The 19,753-nt window shown below is 58.4% G+C and overlaps 1 protein-coding gene across 6 annotated transcripts in view; it reads left to right on the forward strand.

The window, feature by feature from the left end:
• NRF1 (nuclear respiratory factor 1) overlaps nt 1-5,541 on the forward strand; it is a 73,663-nt gene extending 68,122 nt beyond the window's left edge. For 3 of the 6 annotated variants that reach the window (XM_037388332.1, XM_037388334.1, XM_037388335.1), the window contains 2 exons: nt 3,417-3,602; nt 3,739-5,541. In XM_037388332.1, coding sequence (XP_037244229.1) covers nt 3,417-3,580 — 164 coding nt within the window. In that variant the 3' untranslated portion in view covers nt 3,581-3,602; nt 3,739-5,541. Of the gene's footprint in view, nt 1-3,416; nt 3,603-3,738 lie in introns of those variants that run through there. The other 3 variants (XR_005104365.1, XR_005104366.1, XM_037388333.1) reach the window with 2 other exon arrangements.
• The last annotated feature ends 14,212 nt before the right edge of the window (nt 5,542-19,753 follow it).

The raw sequence follows: 19,753 nt of genomic DNA on the forward strand, positions 1-19,753 counted from the left end.
CACAGAGCACCCCGGCACAGCTCCACTTTCTTTGCAGGTACATATTTTTCAAAGACTTGAAGAAGTTGGGTTTTTTGTCTAATGGATTTCCTGTTTTTAATACAATTGAAAGGGTCTCAAATCCACGCTTTAGATTAACATATGCCAGCTAGATTAGGGCTAATCAGGGTGCAGGCCTGAGCAGATGCAGTGCAGGGCCAATCCTAGACCTGATTACAGTATCTCAGTAGTTTAATCGTCTCTCTCCCAAGGGCGATCATCTCTGCTTTAATGCACAGCAGACTTTCCAGCCCTCTCCTCCTTTGGTTTGTTACCACCCCTGGCAGGAAGGCTGCTACGTCATATGCTGAGACGATTTAGTTTAATCCCATGCAGAAAGGGATCTGCGTGTCGCCGTCTCTCACGGAGACTTCCCTGCTCTTCTGTGTGCTCCAAGATGTGGCCAGCCTTGGTCAAATCTTGGGTGACATGAACTCATCCTTTACAAAGAAGACACTGGTTGGGTCTTCAGGTCTCTCAGTCCTTTGATAGCACCCATCTTTGGCAGCAGCCCTTCCCTGGCCAACGTGCAAGGCATGGAGGAATCAGGCTTTTAATGTTGCATGCTCTGTGGTCCATGAACATGGTGGTGACTCTGGTCTTTGGGTTGGCCATGGGTAGTAGACTGTCATTTGAGAGCTCCAGCAGTTGTCTTCGAGTTAGCAACCCACATAACCCAAAGGGCTTAATTGTGTTGTTGGTCTGGAGCGGGGATTTTAGGTGCATCCCAGGTCAGATCTCCAGGTCTGTGCTAGCACCTGCTTAAACTGGGATGTGCTATGTTTCCTTGAAGAGTCTGGGAGATTTTCTTCAAGAGGGCTGAGTGTGAGCTCTCATTTCAGTGTTTCGTTGCCTAAAACTCTCATCTATTAGAAAGCACTCTGGGAGCTTTGTACCTTCTCCTGACTGCTCCACACCGTTCGTAGCAGTTAGTGTTGAATCATTGCACCGGGAAAGCAATTCCTTGTTTGGGCTGTGAACTGGGCGAACATGGAACATAAGTCTCTGGGCATAGGGCAGCCCTTTGGTTGGAGGATCATGAAACTTTCCTACCTGCAGAGCGCTTTGAGATCCCAAGAGGAGGAATGCTGAAGGACTGCGAAGCACGCTGCGCTCTGCTGGGGTCACCCACCTGGTCAGCACGATTAACTCATAAGCTTTCCTGTCTGTACAGTGAGTTATCTGAGGACACCGAGCCGCATTCTGCTGCCTTGTGTTATTAAACAAGTGCCCTTGGCAGGACAGAGGTCTGCTCTCTGCCACAGAAACCTGAATCAAAAGAGATTGTACTGCTTTTTTGGGAAAGCCTGGGTCAGGAACCTGCTGTCTTATATCGTTTGAATGCTGTTTCAGGGGCTGGCCATCCTGTGCTGCTGGCTGGAAGGATTTGATGACCTCTAAAAGCATTTCCCCCCACCCCCCTTCAAGAGAGGTGCAGATAGTTTCAGAAACGTTGTGTATAAGGTAGCGTTTACAGGCTTGCTTGTCTAAGTCACACTTTGCCAAGCCAAAGGCAGTGGTGGGTACAGGCAGATAACATCAGAGTAGAAGGATGAAGTTTAACTTGCCAGCCGGCAGGATTTGCTATTCCCCTGCCCAGCTGTATCAAGCAGTACCAGTGCTCCTTGTTATTTTTTTCATCTCTTTTCATCATTCACATCACAATATCCTCGGGTCCTCGTTGTTTTGTTGTCATCTTGGTTGGTGTTACCTAGCTAACCAGGACTCACTGCGTTTAGCACAGTGGTGATTTCCTCTGTGGCCAAAAACATGCCCTAAGCTTTGCCACCTTCAGCTTGGGAGCATCTGATCCCTTTCTGTAGCTGAGCCACCCTTGGGAAGAAGATACTTCCTACTTTGCTGGACCCATCCATAATGGGGGAAGAGCTGAGAAACTTGGTTTATTTTCCTTTATTTCTCTTATATGTCATGTATACATGTGCAAGAGTGCCTATAGTCAGTGCCCGGAGCCAGTATGGCTTGGCCAGGGCTTGGTCCCATGCTGCCCTTCACCCATCTTGGTGTGAAGGCAGAAGGACCCAGCTGGGATGGAAAGTGAGCTGGAGGAAGTGAATCGTGTTTGAGAGAGGTTGGTAGCTGTACTGGGGCTCGTGGGCAGGATGGGTGGTCTCTGGCCTGCCACCTGGAATCCTTCTCACACATCACAACAGGAAGGTGTTTGAGTGGTGTGTAGAGTTACAGGGGATGGAAGAGTCACAGTAGGGAGAAGCCAAATTTATCCTATCCTTAGCCCCAGGGTTCTCAATTCTGGGCAAGTCAAGTGGAAAAATATGTTTCAGAAGTATGTTCTTCGTCCATGGGTGGTGACCACTGCTGGGCTGTGTGGTGGCACACTCACAGCTCTGAGAGAAACACGTGGGAGCAATCCCTGCCTCCAGCAAAACGTGGCCTGACAGGGTTGGCTGTACAGGTACCTGGTGTACCATCCCAGTATTGGGTTCCTCCTCCAAAAGTTTCTTATCTCTTTCCTCCTTAACCTTATTCTCTCCCTGTGGCCAGACAGCCCTGCGGTGCAGGCTGAGCTTGCCGTGCTGCCACCCTACTCTGCCCCATCCCATCCCTGTTCCCATCCCACATGGCATCATGGTGAGCGAGTCCAGCACAGTGAGGCCGCCAAGCCACAAATAATTACACCAGCACAGACACTGCTGGGTGGGAGGCAGGTGTCTTCAGTTGCTGGCTTTCCCTGCATAGAATCACAGAATGGTTTGGGTTGGAAGGGACCTTAAAGACCATGTAGTTCCACCCCCCCTGCCATGGACAGGGACACCTTCCACTAGACCAGGTTGCTCCAAGCCCCGTCCAACCTGGCCTGGAGCACTTCCAGGGATGGGGCAGCCACAGCTGCTCTGGGCAGCCTGTGCCAGTGCCTCACCACCCTCACAGTAAAGAATTTCTTACTTAGATCTAACCTAAATCTCCCCTCTTTCAGCTTAAAGCCATTCCCCCTTGTCCTGTCACTACAGGCCCCTGTAAAAAGTTCCTCTGCAGCTTTCCTGTCAGCCCCTTTAGGTACTGGAAGGCCGCTGCAAGGTCTCCCCGGAGCCTTCTCTCCTCCAGGCTGAACAGCCCCAGCTCTACCAGCCTGTCTGCCTAGGAGAGGTGCCTCAGCCTCTGATCATCTTCATGGCCTCCTTTGGCCTCGCTCCAACAGGTCCGTGTCCTCCTTATGCTGGGGGCCCCAGAGCTGGATGCAGTGCTGCAGGTCGGGGAGGACTTCAGCAATCCAAAGGATCATCTCTGGAGCAGCCACAACATGTGCCCATACCAGCCTCATCTGTTGCGCTGGTCTTGCTCCACTTTTTCCCTCCCAACCCCACTCCTATTTCTCGGTTGGGTTTTTTTTGTCTCCTCAGGTCTCGTCCAGATCCCCGTCAGCATGTACCAGACTGTGGTGACCAGCCTGGCCCAAGGCAACGGCCCTGTTCAGGTGGCGATGGCACCCGTTACCACAAGGATAGCGGACAGTGCCGTCACTATGGACGGGCAGGCAGTGGAAGTGGTGACCTTGGAACAGTGATGATGCCCAGAGCAGGATCATGGTGATTTTCCTTGTCTCTTATGCGAATAATTTTTTTACACCTCTCCAGAGATGCAATCAGGTGGCATTGAGTCTCCCAGCTTTGGAAGCAAAGGTTTTGTTAACCTTTTTTTTTTTTTTTTTTTTTTTTTTTAAAGGAGAAAAAAAATAAGAAAAAAATACTAGCAGAGGATGTGTGTTAAGTGCATTTTTATAGCGCCACTCTGCTCTCGGAATGAGAAGCCAAATTGTGATGGGACTTTCATTCTGAGGAGATTTAAAAGAAAACAAAGCAAATCAACCCCTTAGCCCTCATTTCTGCCCAGCGTGGGATGGAGTGGGGTGAAGCCTGGCAGGGGGCTGAGGCAGGTTTGGAGCACAGATGCCCTCAGCCAAAACTGCTCCAGCAGCATCACCTCTGCTCCCAGGCTGCACCGGCACCTTCCTCCGCAGTAGCTCCCAGGCACAGCCATCCGCACTTGGAAAATTAGGTTTCAAAGATTTTAACATGGACTTTTATATTTTAAAAAAAAAAATCAAAAAAAACCACACACACAAGTGAAAAAAAAACCACACACACACACACACAAAAAAAAAAAAAAAAAAAAAAAAAAGGAAGCGAGTTTGGAAAAGGCTTCTCTCCTGGCGAAAAAAAACCATGCATGTGTGACTGCAGGGGGGTGGCAACCTCTTGAAGGGATAACGCTCTTCCAAGAGCCTGCGGGACTGCCGCCCTCCCCGAGCCGGCAAGCGAGGCCACTGCTGCCTTTGATGGCCGTAAGCACTGCCGCGGACCCAGCCGTGCTCCGCTTGGCTCCCCTTGGTGCACACTGGAGACCTGTTCTTATTTCTCTGCTCTCAAAATGTACCTGCCATGTTAGATCTTCTTTTTTTTTTCTTTATTGTTATTATTATTATTATTATTGTTGTTGTTGTTATTACTATTATTTCCCATTTTTGTGGATCTAGACCGGAGTGGAAATGCCTCTAGAGGGGCTCTGGCTGCATCCCCCTGCTGCGTGCCCACCATGTTCCCAGGACTTCCCTTGCCAAAATGCTGCCTTGGGCTCATCCCTGTCCCCGCTGCCATCCCCAGGACCCTGCATCCTCCCCTGCCCATCCCCGGAGAGTCCGGTTCCCACAAGCAAAGCTTCATTTGAAGGTAGTGGGGGGGATGTGAGTGCAGACCTTTCCCTTCGATGGACCCCTCTGGCCTCCCCAACCCTCCAAGACACCCCCCTGGCCTTGCCCAACGTGCATCTCCTAGCACAGCTCTGCTGCTGCTGCGAACTTTTAATCCCCATCACCCAAAAACTTTTCCAGGAGGGTTAAAAAAAAAACCTCAGGGGGTTTTTTGGGGGACAAATTCTACTTGACTTCCCCCAGGCCAAACCCTTGTGTCCCAGTGGCAGCACCCAGCCAAGCCCTCCGTCAGCCGCAGCCCTGCTGCGTGTGCAGTTGTGCATGGTATTTAATTTTTGGGTTTTGGTTTGGCATTTGGTTTTTGGGGTTTTTTGTTGTTGTTTTTTTAATTATTTTTATTTCCAAGTGGCTGTTAACAACGTTTTCCACATCTCGCTCCGCCTTCAAGGAAGTTTTCAGATTCTTGTATTTACTTGTTTTATATGGAAAAATATCAAATGTTCTTTGTATACATTTCTTCTGTACTTTAACGAGGGGAGGGAGATCTTTCCATAGAAACAGTCCTGGTTCTCCAATTTGGTTTTTATTTTTTTTTAATTATTTTTTTATTGTCGTTGTGAAGATGTTGGTGGCTTTCAAGTCAGTGTTTCTTTGGCGATGAAATGATGTTCTTTTAGTCAGAGAGGTTCCCCCCTACCCTCCCACCCCCCCAGAAAAACAAAAACCAGGCAAGTAGCAGAGCATGGACCCCCCCTTGTTTTCCCAGTGTCTATTATTGCCTCATTCAATAAATTGTTACAAATGTGTCTACCCCTGCATCTGGCTGTCCTGTTCTGGGGTATTTGGGGGGGGCTTGGTGTATCCTGCTGTCCCTCCCTACCTGGTAGAGGTGTTCTGGGGCTTGGTCCCATATTCCCGAGCCCTCCCCAAGCCAGCTCCCACTCTGCCCTGCTGTGCTGTTGTGGCTGGAAAGGAAGAGCCGAGCATAGCTGGGGTGATTTTTGGGGCTTAATTCTTCTTTTGAGCAATTTATCTTATCCTTTTTACTCTTCCAACAGCAACCTGGGGGCCGGATGGAAACCATGGGGGTGCTCGAGCATCCCTCTGCACTCCCACCCAGGGGCTGAGCTGGCCTTTGGGTTGAATTCCTCCATTTTTCAGCTGCAGCAGCCACCACCGAGCCCAGGCACCATCATTCACGGGGTCCCAGCAAACCAGGGTGCATTATTTGGGGTGCAGACCCAAGGAGGAGCAGGGAAGCGCAGTGATGGGTTTCAGCAGCTTTATTTGAATGCCAGTGCAGGATGGTTGCAGCCCTGGCTCCAGTGAGGTGAATCCTGCAGGTTTCTTGTAGACTGGGGCAAGGGAAAGAGTGGAGGAAGGCTGGGAGGACGGACAGCTGGACAGAAGGAAGGAAAGGAGGAATGTGGCTGCTTTACCAGAACACCCATGGGTGCTCATGGGTATCTCCAGCAGAGCTCAATATCCCTGGACATGAAAGGTCCTGCATCTACTGGGAGGGTGACCCAGGGCTCCAGGTACTGCTGGGGACCCTAGGACATCCGGGGTGCCCCGGCGGGGTGCAGGATGCAGCAGCACAGCCGAGGGGGAGGCAGCTTGGCCTGGCAGACGCTGCCATGAGGCTTTAATCTCTGTTAATCGGTCTTTAATAAGCAGGTCGGGGCCTCCCACTGGGGCAGCTCGAGCTCGCCCTGGGCACACCAGCAAGCTTCGCTTTGTATTTCCCAGCTGGGGAGAGGCTGGTGGGGCTAGATCCTGCTCCCCCTCCCCAGCCTGAGCCCTATGGGGAGGTCCTCTGGGCATCAGCGGGGTCCCGCGTGTGGCCCAGCTGGGTTTGCCGCCTCTGCTCCCCCCTGCCCCATCGCAGCGCTGCTTTGCCCAGGGTGGGCAATGAATTGTAGGATTTGGCCCCAAATTGCAGGATTTGCCCCCCAGAAGCACCGGTGGGTGCTCAGGATAGGCCTGGCTGCGGCAGCTGGGAAGGGCCAGGACCAGGACGAGGTGCCTCGGGATGACCCCCAGTAGGGTGCTGGTCCTGGGGAGGGGGCAGACCTGGGGGGCACCAGCTTCCCCTAGGGTGACTGCTGGGGGTGGAGCCTTTTGGGAGGGGTGGAGTTTCTTGTGTGGGTATGGCCTGTTGTGGGCGGGGCTTGGGAAGGATGCTCGGCCCCTGCTCCCCCCTTGGGGCAGGGCCCCACTGCGGAGCCGGCTGGAGGGAGGGAGGGATGGAGGGACAGACAGCCTGGTGGATGGCTCAGTGGCTGGTGGGATGGACAGGCAGAGGGATGACTGAATGGATGGATGGATGGATGCAAGGACAGACAGCCTGGTAGATGGATCAGTGGCTGCCTGGACGGACGGAGGAATGCATGGATGGATGGATGCATGGATGGATGCAAGGACAGACAGCCTGGTAGATGGATCAACGGCTGGATGGACAGATGGATGGACACACTGGTGGATGGATGGTCGGCTGGATAGATGGATGGACAGATGGATGGATGGGTGGACGGCTGTATGGGTAGATGGACAGGCAGATGCATGGACGGATGGTTCAGTGGCTGGACAGACAGTCAGAGGGATAGATGGCTGTACAGGCAATGGATGGGTGGCCCGGCTGAACGGATAGATGGATATTCACTAGCTGGATGACCAGACAGATGGATGAATGGACAGACAGACACACAGACAGCCTGTGCCCCCCTCAACCCCCCCACCTGCTCCAGGAGGGCAGTGGGGACCCCCGTCCATCCCTCCCCCCCAGCGCAGGGAGGATGATTTGAGCGTGCAGCCTAATCCAGCGTGATCCAATCTCCGCAGGCTTATGCCGAAAGCCCCATAATCACCCAGCACTGCCCTACATATCCTGACCAGCCGCCCCGCAGCCAGGGCGATGGGGGGGGGGGGTGTGGGGTGTGAAGGGGGGGTGCACAGCCCCCTACCCGCCCCCAACATGTCAGCCCAGAGCTGCCCTTTCCCATGCTACCCCCTGTCCCCCCCAAAAAAGCTGTCACCATCCCTCCTGCACCCAGGGACAGGCAGAGGACATGGCAGCTGCCACCACAAGCTCTCCATGGGTGTCTCGGTTTCCCCCCCTCCCCAGAGACAGGGGGCTGGGTCAGGGCTGGATCCAGGGCTGGGGGTGGGAGCCAGCCACCTAATCCAGTGCCCCCTGCCCCCCAGCTGTCCCACCCGCATCACAGGGCTGTACCAGCCCTTAACGCCCGGAGTCACATGAGGACACGTGGCTGCGCTGCTCCGATGACCAGTATCCAGCAGGTCCCTGTCCCCCCACCCATAAAGACACTCTGGGATGCCAGACCCTCTCCTCAGGGGGGGCTCACCATCACTGTCCTACCCCTACCGTGCGTGCATGGCCACCCACCACATTGCCCCCAGATCCATACTGGATGGAGCAGGACCCTGTGAGCAGCCTCCCAGCCTGGCAGCAGTGCCCTGGGTGGGTGGGTGGAGGATGCACAGGGTGCCAGGCTGCACCCGTGGGTGCCAGGGGTCCATGTCTGCCGTGGTTCCCCAGGGCTGTAGTTGGCAAGTCTAGAACCACCGGATCCTGCTACCGCACCAGTGTGAGTTCTACCATTGCCAAAGGCAGCCCCGAGGCCGGGCACCACCGGCACCATCTCAGCAGCCAGGCCCCAAGGTGGGCAAGGGACATGTGACCACGGTGCCAGGCCTGGAAAGCTGCAAAAAAAATAGGAAAAAAAAATATAATTTCACCTGTCCATCCAGAAAACCCCACGTGCAGCCCCTGCAGATCCCCCCATGCAGATGCTTGGCTCAACCCCGGGGAGATGCCACTACTGTGGTCCAGGAGGGGACAAGGAGCTGGGGGTCCCATCCTGCTGGTGATGGCCACCACGGTGACACGGCCTGGCCGAGATGCCTCCATGGGCTGGGACACCACATTGGGATGGACACCTCTTCAATGGCACCCATGGATGGGGCTGACAGACATCCCTTCATCACCCCAGCGAGTGTCGAATGGTTTCCACCTTCCCATCCCCAGCAGCATCCCTCGCTCCCAGCATCTCCCCACCAAAACCACCTCCCCAGCACTGATGCTTGTCTGTCCCCCACCCCGGCGCTGCTCTCTCCACCTTCTCCCATATTGGCACTACACATAATTGCTCAAAAGCTACAAATAAAAGCAAAAATGTGCTAGTGCCAAAACGGGCCAGGCGATGTCGGTGATGGCCCCACGGGGCTCGCGGGTCTTTCTCTGCTCTGTTTATGGCCCTATGGTAATTCACTGACCGCGGGGTTGCACAGTGAATTCTACCAGTGCCATACACAGAACAGGAGTAGCGAGCTTGCACCTTCCTTTTTATTTTTTTTCCTTAATTTCCCCCAAAATCCTCCATAAGCAAGAGCCGAATGTCTTCAGCCTCAAAACAGCAATGGAAAAAAAGGGAATAAATTATTATCGACTGGCAAAAATGCTTCGGAAACTGCCAAGCAAAGGGAGATGCTCGCCCTGATGCCGCCTCTCCGAGAAGGATGGGGAAAATCTGGTCCCCAGCTCAGCTAGTCAAGTGCTGGGGACTTCTGGGGATGTGCTGCAGCAGGATGGGGCCAAGGCGATACGGGGACCGGCACTGGAAGCCATTTCCCAACCGCCACCTTTGCAGGGTTGCACGGGTGTTTCAGACCCAGGTCTGCAGGGAGCGGACGCTGCCAGGTGGTTGCAAACCCACCCGGGTGGCTGCAAGCCCCTGAAACAGTCACAAACCCCTGAAGAGTTGCATAGCCCCTGGGTGGTCACACAGCCCCCAGAAGGTTGCAACCCCCCAAAAAAGATTGCAAACTATCCAGATGGCTGCAACCCCCCCTAAAATGTTGCAACCCGCCCCCCCTCCCCCAAAGGCTGAAAATACCCCAGATGGCTGCAAGCCCCCCAAAAGGTTGCAACCCCTCTGAATGGATGCAAAAGCCCCAGAAGGTTGCAAAGCCCCAGATAGCTGCAGACCCTCCAAAGGTTGCAACCTCCCCTGTATGGCTGCAAAGCATCCAGATAGCTGCAAACCCCTCCTCCCAGAAATAGTTGCAGACCCTCCCAGAAGATTGCAACCCCCTGGATGGCTACAAACCCTCCAAAAGGTTACAACCCCCCACCAAGAGGTTGCAAACCCCCTAAATGCTTTCCCCCTCACCTAAATGGTTGCAAGCTGCCCAAAAGGCTGCAAACCCATTGCGTGGCTGCAAATCCCCCAAAAGCTTGCACAGCCTCTTGACAGCTGCAGATCCCCCCAAAAAGGTTGCAAACCCACTGGATGGCTGCACACCCTCCCCAAACCTTGCAAACCCCTCGGCTGGTTGCAAAGCCCCCGTCCTGGGTGGCTGTGAACCCCCCGGCTGGCTGCGACACCATCCCCAGCGGCCATGGCAGCGGCGGTGGAGGAGGAGGAAGGCACAAAGTCTCCTTTGTGTCGGCCAAGCCGAGGCCCCAACGAGCCCAGCGGCCCCGGGATGAGCTCAGAGTGTCCTGGATCCAGCGGCGGGAGCTGACCCCCCTTGAGGATGCGACGACTGACCCCTCGCACCCCATCTGGCCTTCAAATTTGGGGCTGACAATGAGCAGCGGTGCTTGCTTGGCTCGGCCATCCCCGTGATTTGGAGAGCATTGCACATGGATGGGTTAATGCCGGCAGGGACAGATGTGTCCCCCCCATCTACACCCGCCTTTCAGGCTCCATCGGCAAAGTCCTTGCCCTGCAGCGAAGCACCCCGAAAGCCTGGCAGAGCCCCCCCAAAGCCCCGCGGTGCTCAGCCAAGCAACCCAAAGGGAAGGGGAGCCCCCCGAGGCCGCAGCACCATCCTCACCTGAGGGACACTGCCCCGGCGCTGCAGTGGCTTGGGGACACCGGTCCCCGGGGGACCGCGGGTGAGGCCGAGCCTGCCGCCATCCGCCCGCCGCCATCCTTGGTGTGACTTTGAAAGAGACGGCTTCGCCTAATCCCCGCCGTCGGCTGGCCCGCTTGGCCCCAGCACCGCACCAGGCAGGATCCGGCCCTTCCCTGCCACCCCCCTGCGCCCCGATGCCAATGCCGGTGGGTGTCGCATCTCACCCAGCCTGGTGGGGGTGGTGGTGGCAGCTTTGGGGGTGCCCCCTCGTCCCCATCCCCTTGCCTCCGCCCAAGGCCACTGCGGCAGCCCGGGGCCCGGGGCTGAGCCTGCCCCTCTGCGGAGCCGCCGCACCCCGGCTCATGACGTTGGGAGCTGCCGCATTGCGGATGCTGCCCCCCCCGGGCCCCCCCCCCAGCCCTGCTCCCGGCAGCCCCCTCCAAGGGCTCTGGCGGGCTCTGCCGCAAGGCCCGACACCTTTGGTATGGAGACATGGGGGTCCCCTGGTCCCCGAGCCCTGGTTTGGAGCCCAGCAGGGCAAAACCCTGTCCCCACTCCCAAAAGGCCACCGGCATCACCCAGGGATGCTCGTGGCACCAACAGCACCAAGATGGTGCTCAGCCACCACCTCTGCCACCCCAAGGGATGGGACCGCGGTGGCTGGGGGCCATGGCCACTGCTGATGGCTTCCCCATCGTGGGGTGTGGTGGGGCAGGTGCCTGCCTGTGCTCGACACCCCGATTCACGTGGTCGCGGGTCCCCCCTCTGTGGGCACCGCCAGTGGGTGGCTGGGGAGAGCCCGGGTGGGGACTGGGATGGGGATGGGAATGGGAACAAGGAGGGAAAGGAGACGGGGATAGGGACAAGGACAGGGATGGGGACCGAGACAGGGATGAAGATGGGAATGGGGTCAGAGATGGGAACGGGGAAGGAGACGGGAACGGGGAAGGAGACGGGAACGGGGAAGGAGACCAAGATGAAGATGAGAATGGAGACAGATGGGGATGGAGATGGGGACGGGGACAGGGATGTGGTCAAGGACAGTGACGAGGATGAGGATGGGGCTTGGGATGGGGCAGGGATGCAGATGGAGATGCAGACGGGGTCAGGGACAGCGACAGGAGCTGCCGTGTGCAGCCGGGAGCCCCGTTTCAGGGTTAAACTGGGTAGATTTGTGCCGCAGTGCTGGAGACACCCGCCATGGCCCCACCAGCTGCCCCAGCACCCAGGGGACCCACCCTCACCCCACAGCATCCCCCAGCCCAGGGCAGGACCCCACCCTGCGTCCTCTGACTGAGGTTTTGGTGTCCCAGGCAGGGCTGGGGACACGCCTGACTGTCCTGGGGGTCCCTCCACCCTCCGCAGCACTGAGCGGGGGCGGGGGGTGCGTGGGTGAGTACTTACCCTGGGGACTGGGGGGCACAGACACCCCCCACAAAGCAGCATCCCCCCATGTTGGGGGAGTCCCCCTCGGCCAGGCTTTCATTGCAGGCCCTATTTGGTGTCACCAGGGCTGCAAAGCGGCGACACGTCGCACTGTGGGGGGCGGGGGAAGCACCCCTGAACCCCAAAATAAACCCCCCCAGGCCGAGGGGTGGCTGTGGCTGTGGGTAAAGGGGCTGGACCCCCATTTCGTTGTCACCCACTTTGCCCTGGTGGGAAGCAATCGCTGCGACTCCTCGCGCCGACGGCAGGGGTTTGAGGGGGACCCCGGGAAGGATGGGGGGCGCTGGAAGATGGCGGGGGTGAAGGGGGCTCAGCCTGAGGAGGGCGGGGGACCTCATGTCTAGGAAAAGCGGGGAAAGCAGAGGACACGCCGGATCCTGCCTGGGAAGGGGGACCCGGGGAGAAGGGGACAGCCAAATGGGGGGGTCCCTGAGCCCCGGGGGGTCCCAACCGGCCCCGACCACCCCCACCACCACCCCCCACCCGCCTTCCGCTCCGGGGCCGAGGCGGCCGCACTTACCTCTGCTCCGGGCGCTGCCTCGGCTCCGGGCGGCCAAAGCGGGACCCGACGGGAGGGTCACCCCGGGGCTGGGAGGGGGGGGCGGGGGCGAAAGGACACGACAGACGGGGGGGCCCCAGCACCTCCCCGGGGGGTCCCCGCCGCCGCCCGCCGCCCCGGCGCTCGCCCAAGTGGCGGGGAGCGGCGGCGGCGGCGGCCTTAGCCCGGCCGGGGGGACCCCCCCTGCGGCTGCCAATTGGCCCAGGTGCCCCGGAAGGTGGAGCCGGGCCGGGCCGGGGGGGGCCGGGCTCACCTTGGGCCACCCCCCCACCCCCCCGGTACCCCACCCCCGGGGCCGCCCCGCCGGGGCTACCGGCCCGGCACCTTCCCCCCCGCTTCCTTCCTCCGCTCGCCGTTACCCCTTCGCCCACGCCGGGGGGCTGGTGGTGGGACCCCCCTCCCCGTGCCCCCCCCCAGCGCGGGGGAGGGGGGCCCTAAAAGGGCGGCGAGGATCGCCCCCCGCCCTTCCCTCTCCCATCCCTAACGGGGTGGGAGGCGGCGCCCGCCCATCCCCGCGGTGCCGGGGCGGGCGGCTCCGTCCCGGCGGCAGCGGGCAGGGACCGGGGCCGGGGCCGGGCGGGCTGAGCCCCAACCGGCGGCTCCTTCCCCTCGGGGGGGGATTTTTATAGCCGGGCCCGGCCCGCCCCGGGGCCGCCGTCGGGGCCGCTCACCGGCTGTCGGACACCGGACACCGGCGGGCGGCGGCAGCGCGGCCGCGCACCTGAGCCGCCCCGCCGCCGCCGATCCGGTTTCCCGCGCCCAAACCCCCCCGAAGGGGAGCGAGGGGACACGGGGGGGCGGGGGACGGGGACGGAAAACGATCCCGCCCCCCCCGCCCCGGACCGCAACTCGAGAGGAGCCGCCGCGGCCGCAGCTGCCGCCGCCCGCCCCGAGGGGACGTAGATGGGCGCCTGGGGGGGCGGCACAGCCCCGCTGCCGGTTGAATGGGGGGGGGGGGGGGGGGGGCACGGCTGGTGTGGCTGCTGCGGTGGGGGGCATGGTTGTCCCCAGGGTGAGGAAGGGGTCCCCCCGCTTCCCGCCGGCCCGGGGCCACGGGGATGGGCCACACCGGTGCATCCTCCCCTTACAGTTACACACAACCCCCCTACAATTACCTCCCCCCCACCCCCACCCCCCAAGTTAAATCTTCCCCCAAAATCACACACAAACACCCCCAATGCACATCCACGCAACCACACAGGTGCAAACCGTATATAAAAATAGAGAGAGAAAGATCCGGGGGGGGTGTCACTGCAGACCCCCCCCACCCCCCACCCCACACACACCCCCGAAAGTGCGCGTGCAGCACTGGGCTCCAGCTCGGCAAACCAGCCGGACCAGTTTGGGGCCAGGCTGCCCGCTGGGACTGGGATCGGGTTGCCGCAGGCCGCTGGGAAAGAGAGTGGGAGAAGCCGGTTGGTGCTTCCCGGATTTTTTTATGGCTGGTGTCAAACCCCCTGGGAAGTGAATTTTGGGGAGGAGAGTTGGGGGGGGGGGGGGGGGGGTGAGAATGGAAGAAGGGAGAAGGGGAGGAGGACAGGGCTGGTATGGGGGTGAGGGATGCTGCACATTGGGGTGACCCCATCCACGGTGGGGCTAAGCGTGGCCCCTGTGCTGGGGATGGGGTTGCATTTGGGATGCTGGTGTCTGTGGCACCCCAGGGTGGTGCTGGAGAAAGGATGGACCCTGGTTGTCCCCCAGGATGGTCACCTGGGATGGCCCCCAAGCAGGGACACACTCTGGATGGTGTCCAAGAGCCCAGGGTGTTCCCCAAGCAGGGAGGTACCCCAGATGGTTCCCAAGACCTGGAATGGTCCCCAAGACCCCAGGATGGTTGTCAGGCAAGGAGGCATCCTGGATGGTCCCCAGACCCTGGGATGGTCCCTGGGAACCCATGATGGTTGATGAGCAAGGAGGCAACCCAAATCATCCCCATGCCCCAGGATGGTCCCCAAGAGCCTGGGATGGTCCCTGAGACCCTGCAAAGGTCCCCAAGCAGGGACCCACCCTGGGTGGTCCCTAGATGCAAAGATTGTCCCAAGAGCCCAGGATGGTGCCTGAGATCTTGGGATGGTCCCCAAGCAGGGAGGCACCTTGGATGGTCCGCATGCCCAGAGAAGGTCCCTGAGGTCCTGGGATGGTGGTACCCAGGCAGGGAGGCACCTTGGATGGTCCCTGTGCCCAGGGATGATCCCCCAGACTCCAGGATTGTTCCCAAGCAGGGAGGCACCTTGGATGATCCCCAGGTGCAAGGATGGTCCCCAAAGAGCCCAGGATGGTCCTGCAGACCCCAGGATAGTTCTTGAAACTCTGAGATGATCCCCAAGAAAGGAAGCACTCCAGATGATCCCCAGAAGCCAGGGTGATCCCCAAGACCCCAGGATGGTCCCCAAGCAAGGAAGCACCTGGGATGGTCCCCGTGCCCAGGGAAGGCCCCTGAGATCCCAGGATGATCTCCAAGCCAGGAGGCACCTTGATGGCCTGCATGGTGCCAATCCAAGCACAGCGTGGGGCCCCTCAGCACTGGGCTCATCCCTCTCCCCAGCACCATCAATATTCCGGCTCCACAAAGCTACGGCCGAAATTTTGTCGAGGCCTCAGCCCATGTAAACTGAGCGGAGCAAATGGCTCTGTTTAAAAATTTACATCATCTTCTTTTGTTCCTCAATGGAATATTTAATGTGAATGGACCTGGAAGAGCCTCTGGAAAGGTGGAGGGGGGTCAGGCGAAGCCGCCCCACCGGCGCTGAGACCCAGCGGCGCTCAGTGTGGGGGCTCGGCCGGGGCCGGGTTTCTTTCCGCAGCTCTTCTCTGGGCTCAGATGGGGATGGAAACGATAATGCAATATTGATGCGGAGGGATGAGGGAACGCAACCGAAGTACATTAGCCGGGGAGCCCTCCCCGGCGTGTTTTACAGCGCTGGTGAGGCTGGTGTTGGCAAACCCCCCCTCCGTGAGATCCCAGCTTAAAATGGGGTTGAAGGTCAGGGATGGGGAGGTGATGGTCATCATTCATCCTGATGGGTATCACCCCAAGGTGGAATGTGCAGGGACGATCATCCCACCCCGGTGGGTTGAACCACCCCAGCTTTGTGAGGGATCTTGGTCTGGGGTGGGCGAGGGGTGCAGCTGCTCATCTCGGGAGAGGAAACCTGGGAGTGAAGGAGAGGAGTCTGGGACAAAAAGCTAAAAATTGGGAGGGAGCAACGTGGGGAGGAAGACTCCCCAGCTGCCCATGGGTCAAAATCACTGGTTATGGGGAAAACAGAGATATTTGTCAGCAAACACGCACTGAGCTGTGAATGTTCTCTGCAGGACCACTCCTGGTCACCTGGGATGTGGCAGGAGTGCCCAGGTCCTTCTTGGCCAAGGCCCATTTGGCAGCATGGCCACAGCTCCAGCTGCACCGTGCTCATGCTCCAGCTGGGCACGCACGTTTCCAGGCCGGCTGTGTTGGACTGGCACATCCAGTGCCGGCCTGAGCCAGCGCTTGGGGTCAGAATGAAGCGAAGAGGGAGCAAGACCCTTCCCCAAACCCTGGTCCCTCCTGCCTTCCCCAAGGGGCGCAGGAGGTCCAGGGGGGCCCCAGCCCCGCTGCGGGGGGCCAAGCACAGCCGTCTCCTGCTGGAGCATCATGCATTAGTAATGGCCACCGATCCACCGGCGCTGACGGCATTTCTTCCAGCTGGGAGGAACAATTCGGCCAGTAACTGGAGCCGGCACGGGGCAGGCGGAGCAGGCTCAGGTGTCCCCCATGGCCCTCGGGGTCACCGCAAGTGGCCCATCTCGATGGCCTCGTGGGGCTCAGAGGTGGACGTCCCCCCAGGGTTGGCAGCCTGGGCCAGGCTGCAGCGCTGGCACCCCTTGGGGTTGCATCCGGATGGGCGCGCAGCACCCCTCAGCTGGGGCAGGCCCCAGGGTCCTTTGGGTCCCCAAGGGGGATGGGAGCAATTTCTACAGTGGAAGGTCCTGGCAACCAGTGTGGGGACAAAGCCAGCAGGAGGGAATGCCCTGCTCACCCCACGGAACCAGAGCCCCAAGTGGCTCCCAGCTCTGTCACAGGGGCTGTACGGCTATGGGGATGGCACCCAGAGCTCTGTGATGAAGGCACCCAAAGCCCTGTGGGGATGTCACCCAGAGTCCTATGGGGATGGCAACCAGAGCCCCACAGGGATGTCACCCAGAGCCCCGTGGGGAAGGCACCCAGCGCCCTGTGAGATGGCAATCAGAGCCTGGGGGCCCCTTGGGCTCAAGGCTTTGCCCTCTGATGCCCTTCAGCATCGACACAGACAGGGCAGGGTGAGGCCTCTGGGTGCTCCCGGGAGCACCGAGCAGCACCCACCGCCAGCTACGGGTCCCTGTCCCCCTACGCCCACCCAGCACTGAGCCCCCCCAAGCAGCACCCACTTCCCCAGACCCCGTGGGAGCTCGGGCCGGGTCAAACCGAGCCCAAAACCGCCAGGGAGGGTGGTCGGACACCGGATGGCACTTGGTACCCAGGGGATGGTCGGGACAGAGCAGCGATGGGGCCGCTGCCCGGGGACAGGGAGGTGCCCAGGGAGGGCACCCAGCATCGGGCCCAGATCTGCCCTGTACTGGGCAGAGTGGGAGGCTACTGGTGTGGCACGGGGGCCACCTGCTGGGCAGAGGGGACAGTGCCACCCCCCAGCTGGCCCTAAAAGCCCCCCTAAAAGGGATGGGCACAGCAGGAGGGGACTGTCGGGGCTGTCCTCCCTTCCCTGCTCCCTCCTCCGGGCGAGGGGCAGAGGCCAGAGGACTGGTGGCCCTGGCAGGTGGCACTGGGACAGTGTGTCCCACCCCCTGCACCCAGCACCACTCGAAAGTGCTCAGGGCTGCCAGGCTGGGTGCTGGCAGCAGGTGGCACTGGCATGACATGGACCTGCCACCCTGTCCCCAAGATGGGTGACTAACAGCTCTGGCTGGCACAAGGGAAGCGTGGGGGGAGGTGGAGGAGGATGGAGAGGAAGGTCTTGCTCAGCTCCAACAAATTTGGGACAGCAACTGCAGAAAGTTAAACCAGGATGAGGACAAGCCACAGGCCAGGCTGTTGTCCCCCTTCCCTGGCCCATCGCCAGCCCTGAAATGCCAACTCGGGGGTCCTTGAACCACTCCTGGTCACATCCCTTGTATACGTTATCGCAATCCCCACATAACATTGAACCAGCAGGCAGTGTGATTACACAAGAACAGCCACCTCTGCCATAATTACTGGCCCAGGACACCGAACACTGCTCCCACGATGGCTGCAGCATCTCGAGCAGCGTTACCTGTAATGCCTTGTCCTGCTGCAAGAAGAGACCTTGAAAGAAATCCACCCAACGAGGCTGTGCAGATGGAGGGACTGGGAGGGATGGATGCCCTGTGGCTGCACTGATTCTTCACTTCCAGCAGAGACCCTAAAAATCAGCTTCGGTGCCATGACTGCAGCCGCTGGGCATGGAAGGACGTCAGACAGCCGCTTGCAAATAGCTAGAGAAGGAGCCAGCTACATCAAGCACTACCATCAGTATGTTGGCACATGCAACAGCTTCTGCTTCCACCTCCAGCAGATCACCTCCAGGCAGAAGATACCCTGGGAGGGCTTTGATCTGGCATAGATGGGCCATGAGTGAAGTCCTGGTGGGATGCAGAGTCAATGCCACAAGGTCCAGGGTCCTTCCTGCTAGCTCAAGCTCTCGGCGATCAAGCACCAGCCAAGCTTCAAGGTATATACATATTTTATTTTAAAAAAAGTTTACAGTTCTTTAATTATACATAACTATTGGAGAGATTATACTCTTAGAGAAGAGGCATTTTGTCAGGGTGGCAGATGTGCCCACTACCATCAACAATGCAAGAAAAAGAGGAGAAAAAAGAAAAATAAAAAATAAAAAGCCAATTCAAACAAAGGGCAAAACACCCCTGATCTCTTCAAGTATCACATGATAGGTACCAAACACAGGCTGTAAAATCATGGCCATTTCTCATGCTGCAAACACCCTTGCTAAAGTGCCAGCAGAACTTGGATGAGAAAAAGAGAAGCAAAAAATAAAAGAGAAAACTCAAGTACCTCCCAGCCTTCCTGACAGTCTGCGAGGAGGGTCCCTGCCGATGGATGACACGTGCCAGGCAGGGATGGATGGGAAGGGGAACCCTGTCTCCCCAGCATGTGTTAAGGGATGGGTAGACATGTAAAGAAGAGAGAGATGAGTTGGGGTTCAACCACAGACATGGTGGAGGCTGGCAGACAACAAGCCCATGCCATACCAGGCTGATGGCAAAGCTCGGCTCAAGCCTGTCCCCGCACCAGCATCTGCTGAACTGACCTGGGGCTCAGGAAAAACTCAGCACGGAGGGTCACTGACTGACCCCGAGGCACCAGGTGCCACCATCAAGGGACACGGCAACTCAGCTTTTCATCTCACACAAAATCCTCGATGGTACGAGGAGACATTACAGGAATAAAAGCCAAAGGTTGTTTCCAAACCAGCACCAAGGGGCTGGTGGCAAGTTTTGGTAGCAGGGAACTCAATCCAGGATCCATCACGGGCTGGCTGAGAAATTCCCATCATGCAGACAGAGCACAAGGTCACACCACTGTTTTCCGAAGAAAAAAAACATCCAAAAAACTCAAGATGACCCCGAAAAAAGAGAGCTATCTCGCTTCAGTGTGGCTCCACCTTTTCTTCCAGACTACGCAGGTGAGTTTTATTTACAAACTGTTTGGGAGGGAAGTTTCTTTTGGGAGAAGGAGGGAAATTTGGGGGGTAAAAAAAAAAAAAAAAAAAAAGTGAAAAATGATAGAGGGGAAGAACCAGAGAGGTGCAAAGGAGCCAGGAACAGGCTTTCCTGACCCACAGAGCAGACCCCAATCCAGCCTATCCCCTAGAAGCATCTTACATCCAGGACAGACATTTTTACACGCAGCATTTTGGTAGCCACGTTTTCCTCTGCCACTGGGCACAGTGCAAGCCTCTGTGCCGGGGCAGCGACCTTTGCCACAGCTCAGGAGTGTTGGGGAGAGCCGGACACGTTTTCGCAGCTCTAGAGCCATTGATCTGCCAGCCCGCACAGCTCAGACCAGCTCCACGAGCCCCGCAGTGTCCTCGCATCCAGGCCAGGAGCTGGCCCAGGCAAGCTGC

The sequence above is a fragment of the Falco rusticolus genome, chromosome 5, assembly GCF_015220075.1.
Source record: "Falco rusticolus isolate bFalRus1 chromosome 5, bFalRus1.pri, whole genome shotgun sequence".
Lineage (NCBI taxonomy): Eukaryota > Metazoa > Chordata > Aves > Falconiformes > Falconidae > Falco > Falco rusticolus.